General features: G+C 39.7%; 1 protein-coding gene across 1 annotated transcript in view; it reads left to right on the plus strand.

Annotated features, from left to right (window-relative positions):
- The window catches only part of CHCHD3 (coiled-coil-helix-coiled-coil-helix domain containing 3), a 148,541-nt gene extending 144,997 nt beyond the window's left edge, over positions 1–3,544 (plus strand). The window contains exon 8 of the mRNA XM_018566239.1: positions 3,042–3,544. Within this exon, the coding sequence (XP_018421741.1) occupies positions 3,042–3,065 (24 nt within the window). The 3' untranslated portion in view covers positions 3,066–3,544. The remainder of the gene's footprint in view (positions 1–3,041) is intronic.
- The last annotated feature ends 12,536 nt before the right edge of the window (positions 3,545–16,080 follow it).

The raw sequence follows: 16,080 nt of genomic DNA on the forward strand, positions 1-16,080 counted from the left end.
ACTAAAATACTGTCAATTTCAAGTAGGGCTGCGGAAATTAACGATTAATTACCCAATTAATCGTTAAAAGTTTTGATCGGTTAAAATTATTTTGATCAATGATGAAAACACTCTCCGCCGGCTTCTGTGAGTTCCGTCGGACATCCGGTGGCGTCACGGACATCGACGTCACCGGACTCCTCCCCCTTCCCCAAGTGGCTCCGTCGGCTAACAAAGGGAAGGGGGGAGGAGTCCGGTGACGTCGATTTCCGTGATGTCACCGGACACCTTCCCTTCGTAAGCCGACAGAACCACTTGGGCCGCTGTTAGATCGAAAGTTCCAACTTATCGAGTTTTCGGACTGCCTGACTTCCAGTTTACTTGGAACTAAGAGGTTTGCCCAAGAAAGTTATTCTGCACGAGCGCCAGCCAAGGCATTGCCCTATACACATACACCACAACAATGAAGTATTAAAATGAGCTATGATCACAGTACTCCAGCATGTTATTAATATGAGTTGCCCCACTCAAGCGGCGACCATTTTGAGTGGGGCACGTGAGATTACCGTGCTGAATTAGTGTGTTCGTAGTTTATTTTATTACTTCATAGCTGAGCTGTATGTGTATGTGCCAATGTAGTTGGATCTGTATGTGCGTTATAATTAATCGATTAAATTTTTTTTTCGATTAATCGAACACGAAAATTGTAATCACTAACAGCCCTAATTTCAAGCTATCAAAATGACAACCAGGACTTGCAGCAGGAGCAGCTGTCAAAATACAGCTTTCTGTAGCATGTATTCATTGCAATGTATGGGCAGAAAATGCTGTACTTGGGTGTATGCACACAAATTCCAGCATTGAGTATGTTTCCAAATGTGAAACTGTACCTTGCTAAGTAAATACAATTTAATAATGATTACATTGTATCTATTAGGGATTGACCTTTGATCTGCATTACAATAATTATAGCAACCAAGCTAAAAATAAAAAAAAACTTTTTTATTTAATAAAATGTATTCTATTGCACCCTTTATTAACCCTAATTACCTATAATCAGCCCTAATTTACTCCTTCCTTCACTTCTCCCCTCAGCTATACATTTTCTGATTTATTTTTATTTTTTTTTACTTTGTTAATGTTGCATAAAATGTAATTGCAAACATTTTTTTTACAAATAACTTTAACCTTATAAGGACCATTTCACTGCCAGGTCCTTTTTCTTAGTTTTTTTGCACACATGATATAATCCACATTTTAAGCCTGAAAATTACTTCAAACCCCGAAAACATTATATATTTTCTGAAAACCAACACCCTGTGGAATAAAATAGTGGCAGTTGCAAATTTTTATGTTGCACAATATTGGGGCAACTCTTTATCAAACCCCAAAATTTAGTGAAAAATGCACTTAAGTTAATTTTAGTGCCCCAAAACACAATAAAATACCCTTATTTTGTAAAATATAAAAGATGAGGTTACGGCGAGTAACTAGTAACGGCGAGTAACTAGATACCCAACATGCCCAAGTTAAAAATTGCGTGTGTCCGTGAAAACGGTAATACATTTCAGTACCCCAAAAAGTCCATAGAAGACGCTTTAAAAGCCCCTACAGGTCATCAGTTTAGAGATACGCATAAATGCCCCTAGAATAAAACATGTGTAGTGCAATTGACATTTCCGTACGTAAAAACACCCACGTGTTTGAATGAATGCTTGTGCGGGGCAGTGGACTTTAAAAAATGTGTTTATTATTTTTACATATATTAAAAAATTGCTAGGACATAGGGGAACTTTACCATGCCGATAGAAGTGATCTGGTGGTAGCCGCCAGAATCGTTTCTTTTGTAATGCCAGTGGCCAGCACAAATGTAAACAGAGTCGCTGGGAGTCTGTTTACAGGGCCGTACTATGTACATCTGTGGTTGCGATGGAGTTAATTATTTATTAAGAGTATTGGTATTTTATTGGGTATAACCATTGATTGGGCAGGTTCTGACCACCATTGTGTTAACTGTGCTGGCAGCATTGTTCCTCCATTGCCCTCTCCAAAGGCACAACATTTATACTCGGCAGAGCCAATCGCCCAGCTTTATAAAGCATTCTGCTGACACTTTAGCCTGGGGGTATACAGATCATTTCTGCATGCGCAGCCTCAGCCATCTTTAGTGAGGAACAGTCAGGAATAGGCATTTGACAGAATCTAAATCTCCACCCTTAGGTTGTTAAAACAGTGCATCTTTACCTCTTGTGGAGTTTGGTGTATTTTGATTTAGTTGCATTTTTTGCCTGCCAGAGCAGGAATGACAGCTTCAGGGCCTCCATTTGGAGGCTTTCCTCTCTGATAAGGGACATTCTCTTTGGGTTGCTGAAGGAATAAACTGGCAGTTAGCAAAGCCTTCTGTTTTTTGAGTGCTTGTTATTAACACAGAGTTAGCTGAGATAGGACATCTTTATTTGCCATGGTTCCCTACTAGAATTACCTCCCTGTGATGTACAGTCCAGCTGTTTGAATTTTTTTTGTCTTACCTGTAAAATCTGTTTTTTGGAGTACATCCCAGAACCCTTCCCTTTTTGTTTTGTGTGATTTCACACTGTACTGCTTGCTACAAAATGAACACATGCTAGGAGTGGGAGGGGTTATACAAGGCTGCCCTTACAGCTTTGATTTACCAGTTCCCAAGGTAGCTGGCTGCATAATCCATGTACTCCAAAATGACACAAGGATTCATGTCAAAAATACATATGCTGGTTTGATTTTTTTTTTTTTATTGCTTATCCTGGAGTTTACCTTCAAGTAATGTGGGATATATACAATCAATGGCATTGAGGAATATGTGGTTATTGTTGTTTTTAAGCTAATAGTGCAATTGTATTACAAAGAACAATAACTTTGTGTTGCTCTCTAAATAGATGTAACTTGGCTATACATGTTACTCATCAAATAGATCACACTTGTACTCTGATGAAAATCTTTACTTGCAATGCCACAAAGTAAAATGAATGTGTTACTTTGGAATTAATACATGGTATGATTAAATTAATCTTTTTCTTTTTATTTAGAGCATGCTTGGAAGAGGCGGTTAGGATCTCTGCGCCCTTCATGTCCAATCACTGTGTAGGTAATGGTGGATGAGCATCAGAACTAGTTTTACTGAGGCTGTGCAAAGATGATCACGGAAGAAGACCAGAAAAAACAATGATGGATTCAGGACTTCACAGGATTCTTATTGGAGCACACTCCCATCCTTAAAATGAAGTGCTTTGATTTCCAAATTGATGTTTTGTATGCTTTTCTTATATACAGATATTAGTGTTTTCTGTATGTTCCTTGCCTGATAGACTACCTACCCCTCACTCTACACACATTACACACAACCTTTTGGTTTGGCATAATGAAAACCTGTTAATTTGCCTCTTAAAATTATGTTGATGATGTCTCTTATTTACACATTTGCAGCCATTCTGTTATATTCTATTGTATTGGACACTTTAATATCAATACCTGAGTTGTAAACTCCTATATGATGCCTGGGTTCCTAATAAATATATATTTTCTGAATGACATTCTGTTTTCATTGGTTTTATATTTTAGTTCCATTTGTTCCTGTAAAATAAATAATTGAGTGAATGGTTTCTTCATTTGTCAGATGACGCAAGGTATATTTGCCTTAAAATGTATCTAATCCCCCCACAAAAACATTTAATATATTGCTTCCCAACTATTCTTAGATGAGGTGGCTGCATTCATTTTCTCTTTCTAGTGTCGCAGTGCTCGCTTATTGCACTGTATCCTTGGAAACCACCCTAAGACAAAACTTATTTCAAGAGAGCAAGTAAAAGAAGTTAATTGTTAGAATTTCCATGCAACTTAAATCACTACGTATGCGTTCTGAGAAAGATGCAATTGATCCAAGTATAACTAGAAGGAAACATGTATTTAGTAGGGATGCACTAGTAGGGATGTTCTAGTACTCCTGAAAATGCCCCAATACTAAAAGCCGATATCGGCACTTTACATTTTTAAATGGATTCGGCTGCTGTAAGGTCCTGCTCTTGTTGGGGACCTTGCGGCGCCTGTATACAGCGCCAGCCCGCACATCTTCCACCTCTTGAGACAAACACTGGCATTGACTGCGGGACCAGCCAGGAGAGGCACTCAGACAGCGGCACCATGCAGGCAGATAGGAAGGTAAAACGAGGGGCGGCGGAGATAGAACACAGATCAAGGGGTGCAAAGATAGCGGGGCACAGATCGGGGTGTTCAGAGATGGCAGGGGCACAGATCAGGGGGTGCAAAGATTGCGGGGGTGCAGAGATGGGCGGGCTACCGGGTACAGCAGTTCTGCTCCTGAGATCTGAAGGGAATTCCTCCTCATCCCAACTATGGTACGTTATCTGACTGTAGAGCATTCCTCCATCCCGGCCATGGTACCATGTTATCTGACTGCAGAGATTTGTAGTCTTCTATATCTGACAGTATTATTCTCCTTGGCTGTATAATGTATCGCTGGGACTTGTAGCCCTCTATAGCTGGTGATATTCTCCATGGCTATATAATGTATTGCTGGGATTTGTAGTCCTTCTGCAGCTTGGAGTCAGTGAGACAACTACCAGGGGCGCAGCATTTGCAGCTGGGATTGGGCCCTGGCACTCCACCACTGTTTAAATGTTTAAATCATTAGTTTGTATTGCTTTAGAAAAACTGTCACATGACACAGCATCAGGAATTGGTATTGGCGAGTACTTGAGGAAAAGTATCGGTACTTAGTCTGGAAAAAATGGTATTGGTGCATTCCTAGTATTTAGGTAGTTTGTCTAAGGAACACCCTGATGTCTTCATATAGAGTACCGGTCACTCACCATGTGCTCTTAAATTAGAGGGCTTTTCAGCCCCCTTGTGATAGCAAAATAAATAAAGAATGTATTTAGACATAATGAATGAAAAAAAGTAAAGACCTCTCTGAACCTGCACATTTGTGTACCTAGAATGCACATTTGTATATAAATACGTATGTTAAACAATTACTAAAGCTGACGTCCAAGCAGATATAAAAGGCACACGCAAATGCAGATCTTTAATCAATACATCATTACATTTATTTTTTAAAAGCAGAAAATCTTGGAGTAGGACTTGGTATCAGCCACCATTAGATCCAACGTCACTTTATTTGTGTATGCTTGTTTTGGGTCAGTGACTAAACACAAAGACAACCAGGCAACTAGCATTTTCAAGAGATCATCAGTCATGGCAGTATTCATACTGTATGTCATGTCATATTTTCTTTAAAACAAGGTATTTTTGTTCATGTACCTTCTGTTTGTTTCCTTTATCCTGCATTGGCCAAACCTTTGGGATAAGGACAGCTAAGCTTTATTGCCTGTCTGGTTATTTTATTGCCCTTCTCAATGGTCATTTCTAGCTCTTTTATTATATTTGTGGTTCTTGCTTGCTTAAATTCTGTTATCTTTTCCACAAAATCAATAACTGTCCCTTGGATGTTTTATTGATGGTATTAAGGTAAATGATCCAAAAACTGAGTGATGTCCTTTGCAATTCTGTGCCCTCTACAAAAAAGAACTTTCTCTAGATCCATAACATCTTTTTTTTCTGAACTGGTGATCAAAACATTCCAGATGAGGTCTTACTAATGCTTTGTACAGGGACAGGATTATGACTCTCTTTCTGGAGTCTATACCTCATTTAATACAAGAAAGTATTTTGCTTGCTTTAGAAACTGCAGCTTGACATTGCATGCTATTATTGAGTCTAGGATCTTACAGAACACCCAGATCCTTCTCAGTCATTGGTCCCCCCCTTCCCCATTTGTACTCCATCTAGGGTATATGACAAATTCATGTTTTTAGTCCCCAAGTAGATACCTGTGGAAGCCTTCAAAACATTCCTGTCATTTTGGAGACTGGTGTAGGTATGTGCAGGCACTTCATACCTGCAGCAGTTTCCCCCCGACAAATTCTTTGAGGAGTGACGAATTGCAGCGGAAATGGACAGGAAGTGTTAGAGTGATTTAACCTAACGTAGGCCCCAATAACCGTAAAAACATGACCAAAGCTTTCACTGGACATATACTTTAAAGCAGATAGAAAAGACAGATTAAAGTGATATTAAAGTCAAAATGTTCAGGGAAGTGGAGCTGAGAGAGTTGGAGCCAACTGATCTGAAATATGGCTGTAAGTGTTTGGGCAAATGGTTATTATACATGATTTATATAGCGTCAACAGTTTGCACAGCACTTTACAATATATAGTTACAATACAAATCAAGACAAGATGGTAAGGAGGACCCTGTCCATGAGAGCTTGCAATCTAAAAGGGAGGGGCAAGTGATACAAGAGGTGGTAGCTGTGGGAATGATTTGTTTGAGAAAGTGATAGTACAGTGGTTAGGTTGAGACGGGATAGGCTTCCCTGAAGAGATGAGTCTTTAGGGATCGCCTAATGGCAGACAGAGTAGGAGATAGACGGACACAGTGGAGTAAGGAGGTCGAAAGGATGGGAGCGACTCTAGAGAAGTCCTGGAGGTGAGCATGGGAGGAGTTGATGAGGGAGCTAGAGAGCAGGAGGTCTTGGGAGGAGTTGAGGGCACAGTTCGGGTAATACTTTGAGACGAGGATGGCTTTGTAAGTGGTTATTAATATTTTTAATTCTATCCTTTGGGGCGATTGGAAGCCAGTGGAGGGATTGGCAGAGAGTGGTTGCAGACACTGAGCGGCTGGTTAGGTGGATGAGTCTAGCAGCAGCATTCATGATTGACTGAAGAAGGGATAGCCTGTGTAGAGGTAGGCCAATTAAATTTCATTGGTTAGGAAGGGGCATATTTTGGAGATGTTACAAAGTTGAAGGCGGTAGGATTTGGATGTGGGGCAGAAAGGTGAGGTCGGGGTCAAGGATCTCACTTAGCATTTTGGCATAGGGGGAGGGAGAAATAGTTGTGTTATCAATCTCAGTGGAAAAATTGGGGGAAGTTGCATGAGGTGGAGTAAACATGATGAGCTCCGTTTTTGAAAGATTGAATTTGAAGATATGTGACATCCAGATTGATATGACAGTTAGAAGATTAGTGACACAAGGACACCGAGGTGGTAAGTTGTGGAATGGCGAGATATATTTGAGTGTCATTGGCCATGCAAAGGTTATCATCTGACCAAGGAAGGAGGTGTTGATAGAGAAGAGAATGGGTCCAAGGATAGAGCCTTGGGGGACCCCTATGGAAAGAGGAGGGGAGAAGTTAGATTTGTAGGTGACACTAATGGAGCGCTTAGATAGGTAGCACAGCCAAGAGGGAGCAGGGTCTTGGAGGCCGAGTGAGTGGAGTTTTTTTTAAGGCGCAGGGGGTGGCCAACTGTGTCAAAAGCAGCAGAACGGTCTAATAGCAAGAGTAAGGAGTAGTGGCCATTGTTTTTAGCAGTTAGTAAGTCATTAGTAAGTTTTAGGAGGGCAGTTTCAGTGGATTCTTGGGGGGTGAAAGCCGGACTGTAAGGGATCGAGAAGGTTATCAGTGAGGTGTCTGCTCAGGCGGTTGTAGATTTGGTGTTCTAGGAGTTTGGAGGTGAATGGGAGTAAGAGATTGGCCTGAGATTGTAAAGGTTGGTGGGATCCAGTGAGGTTTTTTTGGGGTATTGTGGTGACTACTGCATGTTTTGGAGGGGAGGGAACGATTGCAAATGTGAGTAAGCGAGTGTAGGATAGAGCAAGAGGGTGACCAGAGTAGTGGTGGGGAAATAGGGTCCAGGGGGCATAGTAGAGAGTTATAAGTAGAAAAGTGTTGCCAAGGACTGGACGAGAATGTGTTAATGAGAGTGACAACATAAGTCTGTTTGGCAGCACAGAGGGAGGATTTATTTTTTAGAAGGGCAGCTTTATACCGGGTAAAGTCTTGCAGAGATTAAATTGCACGCCACAGTCTCTCAAGAGCGCGGCTATGTCTTTTAAGATTTCTGGTTTCTTCTGTTTGCCATGGTTGTAGTGGATGCGGCTGGTGTCTGTGTGTACTGAGAGGAGCCAAGGTGTCTAGGTAGGATGATAGCAAGCTGTTGAAGACAGAAGTAGCCAGGTCAGGACAGGGGTAAGATTTTGTCATAGAAATAGTAGCGGAGTAGAGAAGAGAAGGGTTGAAGTAGCAAAGGTTTCTCTGGGTAACTGCGTGCTGATTAGGGGAAGTCAGGCTTGGGGAGAAGGTGAGAGTTGAACTGACAAGGTTGTGGTCTGAGAGAGGAAAAGGGGTGTTGGGGAGGTTGCAAGGAGTGCATAGGCAAGAGAACACAAGATCTAGTATGTTGGCATCAGAGAGAGTAGGAGTGTGTGCCCATTGTGTTAGGTCAAAAGAAGAGGTTAGGTTGAGAAGCTGAGTGGAAGCCGGGATGTTATTGTTACTAGCAATGTTAGTCACCAAGAATGATAGTGGGTATTTCAGAGGAGATAAAGTAGGGTAGCCAGGCAGAGAAGTCATCAAGAAAGTGAGATACCAGTCCAAGAGGCCGATAAATTACAGCAATCCTCAAACTGGAGAAAATAGGCGAATACAGTGGGCTCTGAAAGAGGAGAGGGAGGTGAAGGCAGAGCTTGAAAAGTGCAATGTGGGGATAGAAGGATTCCCACTCCACCTACTTTCCATCCACTGGGTCTGGGTGAATGCTTCCAGTGGAGGCTTCCAGGGGAGAGGGCAGCAGGGGAGGCAGAGCCTTATTCCTGGAGCCAGGTTTAAGTAACAGCAAGCATGTTAAAGGAATTGGAGATAAGAACATGCACAGCAGTGAGCGAGCTTGTTACAGACAGAGCGGGTATTTTAGAGGGCACATGAGAAGGGAGGTCTAGCTCTAGGAAGCAGGGGAATAGAAATTAAGGTTTGTGGATTTTGGTTGCTGCCAGAGGAAAGGCAGTTCTGGTTTGAGGGGTGAACATTAGAAAACAGAGCCAGTATTGGGATAAATATCCCCAGACGTCAGGAGAAGCAAAAGGGTGAGTGAAGTGAGATGAGAGCGAGTTATATATGAGTGCACATGTCCCAATGTCCTGGAAGTAATCCTAGCATGTGGGTTCAGAATGAGCAGAAGGTGATGAGTGCAGAAATAGGCAGAGGGCAGTGGTGGGGGGTGTAAAAGAAAGAATGTTTAGGAAGAGAAGACACAATTGTGAGAAGCAATGGTAGAGAACACATGTTAAGGGATGGAGAGTAGTAATCAGATTTGGAACATAGAATGGTGTATTGGGAAAGCAGGACCACCTGCAGCCTTATCTAAGTGTCTTGATGACACTTATTTTAAAATAGACATTTTGGTTAAATTAGACATTACAAAAGTTCCTATGCCCCCTGGCAAGTGTGCCTTCCCCCATAAGCACATCTAAATGTATAGGATTATGGGGTGGGGAGTGTATACTAATTAAACTTTTCATAGGCGTAGGCCATAAAGATAACATTGCCTTTTAAACAAACAAAACAGGTATGTGAGTATGTGTTAATAAAGGCATCAAATATTGTATACAGCTGTAGGTGTAATCATGAGAAATGTTGCCGCACACAGACAGAAGTTCAAAAAGGGTGGATCAGAAATGTAATGTGAATACCATAAAGAAATGTTGCAGCACACAGACAGCAGTTCAAGCAGGGTGGAGCAGAAATTAAATGTGAATACCTGTGTGGAAGAAGCGAAGTGATGATGAGAAGATGAAGTCATTACATGTTGTCTTAGCCCTGACTGACACTAATATTAAAATAGACACTTTGATTAAAATAGACACTGCAAATGTGCCTATGTTCCCTGGCAAATATGTAAAGAAATACTTTGGGGGCAATGTATATTTGATTGACCTGGATTCATTATTGAATAAAAGTTTTAGAGTTTAATGTTTCTTTAATACAGCTATGTAATCAATACATCATTAAACACATTTCTAAATGTAAGCAGTGTAAGTACCTGCTGAATCTGACCTGGTTTCAGTCTTTTGAATTCCCTGTACAGCAGGGCTGGAGTTGAAATAAAGAAGTAGGACAATGAGCCATTTAGTTCATATCCTGAACCTGCCCCATCCTGTCAAGTTACAGGATGGGGCAGGTTCAGGACTCAGAGGAAGTGGGTTGAATGAGAACTCAGTGGGTCATAGGAAGGGGGTTAAATAATGATGGCCATCAGACTGAGGACATCTAGCAACAGAAAAAAGTACTCCTGGGGGAAATCTTTGGATTGAAGGTAAATATTGCAGCATAAGCTGTTTTTTTTTGTCTTTCAATGGACATTTTTATCTTGTCTGTTTTGGCTGGAATTTTGCTCCAAGTGTGTTCGTGTTTGCAAATATGTTTCCTTCCAAGGGCCCATTCACACGAGCCCATCTGCTAAAACACAGCAATTTAGCAGGAGCACTAGTGCATCGTGGCAGCTCCAGCAGTGTTTGATTAAACAGTTGTCACTGTTTACGTTTTTTTATTTATTTAAAGAAGGCTAAAATAAAGAAAATATACTCATCTGATCCTCGGTCCCACTTGGCTGCTAGACCGGTCCCCTCTTTTTTCCCCCAGGGGTCTAAGGACCCATGACATCATGAAGTCTAATGCAGCTGTATTCGATGCGAGGACACCAAGGGACATTCCACCGCCGGAGCAGAGGGAGAGATAGATGAGCACTGACTTCTGCAGGTCTGAGGATCAGGTAAGTATATCTTCTTTATTCCGGCCCCTAGAGAAAAACTACCACTTAACCCTTGTAGTACAGGGGTAACCCCACCGCAAGGGTTAATCTTTAGATTTCCTAGAGTTCTTCTTTACCTTTATCGGCATGGTGCACTGACCAGCAGTGGCATCCAGTGCAGTGTAAAAAAAATGCAGCATGCACCACATATCAAATTTGCGTTGTGCTGTAAACAGGGCACATAGAAAACAATTGTTTTCTATGTGTTCTAGCGGTGACCTGCTTGGATCCAGTACAGAAAACGCAGGTCATGTGTGAACGGGGGGTAAGAAAAAAGTACAATACTTCAAAGTACATACCCAATATAACAATAAATGGAAACTAAATTGTAGGTGAAAACTATCACTACCTAGAAGCGTAGCCTGCTGTATTCTTATTAGGAACTTGTCTGGTGTATAAAGTGTAGGTTGTTCATGGGTTTTGTGACTGAGTATAAATATATATATATATATATCATTTTCTAGAATTGCTTTGTTCTTAACGTTTTTAGCAACATTTTACTTTTTTGTAACATAAAGGTAGTATTGTACATCCTATATATACGTTGCAGTGTACAAAGATGTTTATTAATACCAGCAAATTATGGGTGGTGGATGCTTCCCTTAAAATGGATCTCTATCTATATTTGGAAATAATAGCTGCACTTCTATCTTATTTTGCTGGTTATTTAACAGATTTCATGCAAACTATCTCCCACACATAAGTAAAGGCAAATGAGCCTCCCACATTTCTATATGTGTGTTGTGCCTTTTTACAAAGATCTATAAATAATAAAGGGGAAGAAAGTGACATGCATTAACACTAATAACAAAAGGCTAAAAGCTGAGCAGCTAAAATGTTTATTCTGTGCTAACAACATATATGGGCATTCCTTATAACTTAACCCCTTCATGTGGAATTTCATGGTTTAGTTTTCAAGTTTATATGTTTTGAAATGTGTGGGGTTTTTTTCACTCATAAAGAGTGTCTCCTTTATTCAGAATTCACAGAGTACTATTGGTTTTCCATTTTTTGTAAAGAGAAAGCACAGCAGAAGTTGTTTCATTGCAGGCTTGCTGTCTGATTGAAACCTTGTACAAGAGGGGGTGGATTAGTCACTGCTCTGCCAAATTCATTCACTTGCGTGTTAAAATTTCTGCCTCAGCTATTGAGAATTGTAAAAAGCAGGCTTTTTTTCATCAGGAATTAAGGAGAAAAATGTGACAATCCTCTGGGTAGATATGAGAATACAAAATATTAATATACAATATTTCATATTTATCTAAAACAAAATGTACAAAAAGCAGCTACACATTATGTTCAATGCTTCTAGTTACCATCTTTAAAAATGCAGCTTTTTAAAGCAAATATGAAAAGTAAAGCAAGACATAAAAACAAAATAGTGGAATCTAGTGTAAATGTGTAGAACCCGTTTATGGCTGTGCAGGCTTTTGAAGTATTCAGCAAGCCTAAATGGAAATGTCACGTTTTCTTATTAACAGTCCAACAGTTCTTCAAAGTGCTAAAAGTCAAAATTCTATATGCAATATTTAATGTGTCACACACATCAACAGGGTTATTCACAAAAGGGTGGAGAGTTTGGGGAAGGCAGGAAAAGTGAACAATCTGGCCAACATAGCTGAACTAGAAAGTGAGCTGAATTGGAGAATGTTTCCAAATCAGCTATGTTGTCCTAGATTGTTCCCTTCTCCTGCCTTCTCCAAACCCTTCACCCTTTAGTGAATAATCCTGTTAATATTGCATGTAGAATTAAAATCAAATCTCGCAAGCTTTTTTTCCCCAAGTAGACCACAAAACAGGACAGTTATTAGGGTTGGGGATGGTTATGCCTCCATCATGGGAATCTCTGCAGACATATTTATTTCTTTCCATACTTTCGGTATGAATTTCTGTAAATTTGGACATTCGTATTCATCCGAATTTCGGAATGACAGAAATAACAAATCCAAAGGTATCCGAATGTTTTATAACGAAATTCTGATATATCCGAATTTCATTTGGTATGAAGTAAAGAAGCAAGAGAGCTGGACATTCTGGACTTGTATCCCAAATGTAAACAAAGTAACAGAATATTGTTACAAAATGTAAACAAAGACCTGGGAGGTATGTGTGAATGTCACTTTTCTGCAAGAATTTTTGTTTGTAATTTTCATTTAACTCATCTGAAATGATTAAAATTCAGATTCATCTGAATCCAAATGCTGAAACACATTGACTTTCAGACCTGAATCCCAAAAAGCGAAATAACAAAACATCTGAAACGAAATAAAACAAAACAATTTTTTTGCCGGGTTACATGTCTAAATCTCTATTACATTTTATAGTTTTAATAGTTTAATGAAAACCACTAAAAAATATATGCATACAACGTGACTTAGGCTTAATTCACACCTACATAGTAGGTGCGGTTTTTAGACTCCCACGGCATGAATCCCAAATATATATTTTAGAAGTGGCAGCTGTTACCCATTCAAGTTAGTGATCGGTCAACAGTGGGCGCATTTTAAAGTGACAGTCTGTTGGCACTCCGCATGTATTTGTATGTGATATGATTATATGTGGTTAGGAATATATCTCTAGCCCTGGACGCACGATCGATGCATCCAGGGATAGTGATCTAAATCTAGAGGTAGCACCTTTTTTTTAAAAATAAAATCTGTTCAAATACCCAACAAAAAAAAAGTTATTGACTCCTTGTTTGCCAGGCAAAAGGGGCCTGACATGTCATGATTGGTTTTGGTTTGTGGGTTTTATTGCATTTAGAAGGTAATTTGCTGTTGCCATGGATACAATGTTGCATATATACCTAGGGGCCTGTTACAGAGTCCATGTTCCCGACGAAGTCCTTGATGATGTAACACTTGTAGCTTGCTTTGAAAGCTCAGGAGAGAGCGTAGTAGCTTGGACTGTGCTTCTCTGGCCCCCGTGGATTGCTTTTACCATCTTTATGCATGATATTAACACTTTTATGTGAGTATTTCCTTTAATAAAGTTTTATCCTTATCACATGGTGTGTGCACTATGGGCTGTCTTTGATTTTGTCTCCAAAAAGCTGGACATGGAGAGAATTTGCTGCACAAGGACCACGAGATGGATCAATAATGATTCTCAAAATTGGGATAGTATCCCATCCATTAATAAGGAGCTGTAGCTCCTTTTATAATAAATTACTGTAGCTCGACCTGTTATTCTAAGTTCCTAATAAAAGGTGAGCAGTTTTTGGGATCACCTTCGGTTGGATTGTTCACGATCACCAAGATTGCACTGTATATGTGGAGTGTTATTTTACTGCACAGGTACTTTTGATGTATTTACATTTGGACTGGCAACACATTTTTGTGCTACTGGCTTACAATTGTGGAGCACAATATTGCAATCCCTGGTCATGCTTGTTAGTTTTTTTTCCCCATATGAATTGTATATTGTTTGATTTTTTTTATATACTTAGCACGGCACATTTAATGCAGGCAAAAGTGTCCGGCTCCTATTCTGTTCCACAAATGGATTAAAGTGTTAAAGTAGCACATTATCTTCATGGAATTTTTAAATTTAGCACATGATGATTTTATAGAAGGTTATTAAAATGATGTACTGTTGATAAAAAGTCAAGGGCTTGGTTCATTTACAGTAAATGTACGAGGTGATGGAGAGGATTAAATATTGTTTGCATTTGACTGCCGTTCAGTCCTGACTCTCTTGCTGACCTCTTCATAATTTAGAGAAGGAAGATCAGGAATGTGGCAGATAGATGGGAAATGGCCATTGATACTATTAATTAAATACAGAATCCCGGCAGAGGAGAAAAAAAAACATATATTAAAGTTGTGCCGTGAATTTATTCTTTTACCAAAGTATCACCTTCTAGGAGTGCCATAACTCTCTTTTCCACAGACAATCTTGTATATCCTTCAAAGTATTAAGAAGATGTTTATAAAAAAGGTAAGAACAAGGTCATAATTATGTGGGTTGTTTAGAGACTAAAGCTCTGACAAGTCCAGTGAGGTTAAAGGACCAATGCTTCCCTGGTCCAACTTTTTCTCCAGGTGTACAAAGTAAGAGCGTGGCTACATGTCAGAATTTCTGTCTGCAATGCAACTGCAATGCATTGATTTGCATGTATTGCAAATTAAGAGGCTGCCAACAAAAAGATAAAACTATGCTACTATGAGACTAAAATACTCACATGTAGGATGATCCATATTATATATCATAATATGTTTCAGTTCTTTCATTTGCCATCTAAACCTTATGTAAGAAAAATCAAAAACAACAGTTGTATCCCTTTGAATATAGTTTAATAGTCCAAGGACACAATACAATCCTTCATTGTTCTTATTATCAGAGAATTTCAAGTAGAACAAGAGCTGAGCTTGTAATATAAAAATGCGCATAGAAACAGGTTGTGACATTCTGAAAACAAAACAGGATTGCAACATTGATCTGGAATGCATATAACTGATAACATAATTGCTATTTAGATAAGTGGATGTGCTCTACTAAGGGATGGAAATAATCTGGGAATTAGCCTAAAATAAGATGGTGACCAACTTGGAAAGAAAGTCCATAATAAGGAAAATCCCCCAAAGAATTTGCATTAGGAATAACGTTTAGTATTATGCAGATTAGTTGACAGGGCAGTATTAGGGAAAGAGGGGGTGAAGCAACAGTTGTTTTTTTCATGATGCATAGGATAATGTTGCTTACTTGGCTCTGCCCCACTGAAACCTTCACTAGCTAGTCTATATAACCTGCCAGTCCCTATCCCATGTGTTACATAAGTATGCTGACATGAGCAGGACTCTCGAAAGGAAAATTACAGTATCTGGAAAAATCAGCTTTGTACTTTTTGGACCCTTTTCATGTTAGCATTCCATGGGACATAACTAGAAATACCCAAAAACCGAAGGGGCAGGAAAAAACAGATTAACTGATCAACCAACAGAAGCCATTGCATCCAGCTATTTGGCGTCTTCAAGCTGGCAGCCTTTCAATCTTCTCTCCGAGGAACCTTGACACATGACCTCCAGGATTGTGCTGTCATTTCTGCTCTGGAGAAAGGCCAAGTGACTTGTATACTGAAGAGATAGGGGGGAATGTATCAACTAACAACTGAAGCAGACGGAATCTGGAGCAGTTGGCCATAGTATGCAATCAGCTTCTAGCTTTCAACAAAATAGGCTTATTTAGAGTCTGGAAAAATAGACTTACCTCAGATCCCTAGTTGAAGTGGAAAGTAGCAGAGCCTTTGGGGTTGATTTACTAAAGGCAAATAGGCTGTTGACTTTGCAAGGGAATGCACACTTTGCAGGGGAAGTTTCCTTTAATTAATGAGAATGTGATGAAACTTCACTTTGTAAAAGAAAATTAAATAATGTTTTGCTTGAACATGATTGGGTAATG

Source organism: Nanorana parkeri, unplaced genomic scaffold, assembly GCF_000935625.1.
Source record: "Nanorana parkeri isolate BGI_ZX_2015 unplaced genomic scaffold, ASM93562v1 scaffold27, whole genome shotgun sequence".
In the NCBI taxonomy this organism is placed as follows: Eukaryota; Metazoa; Chordata; class Amphibia; order Anura; family Dicroglossidae; genus Nanorana; species Nanorana parkeri.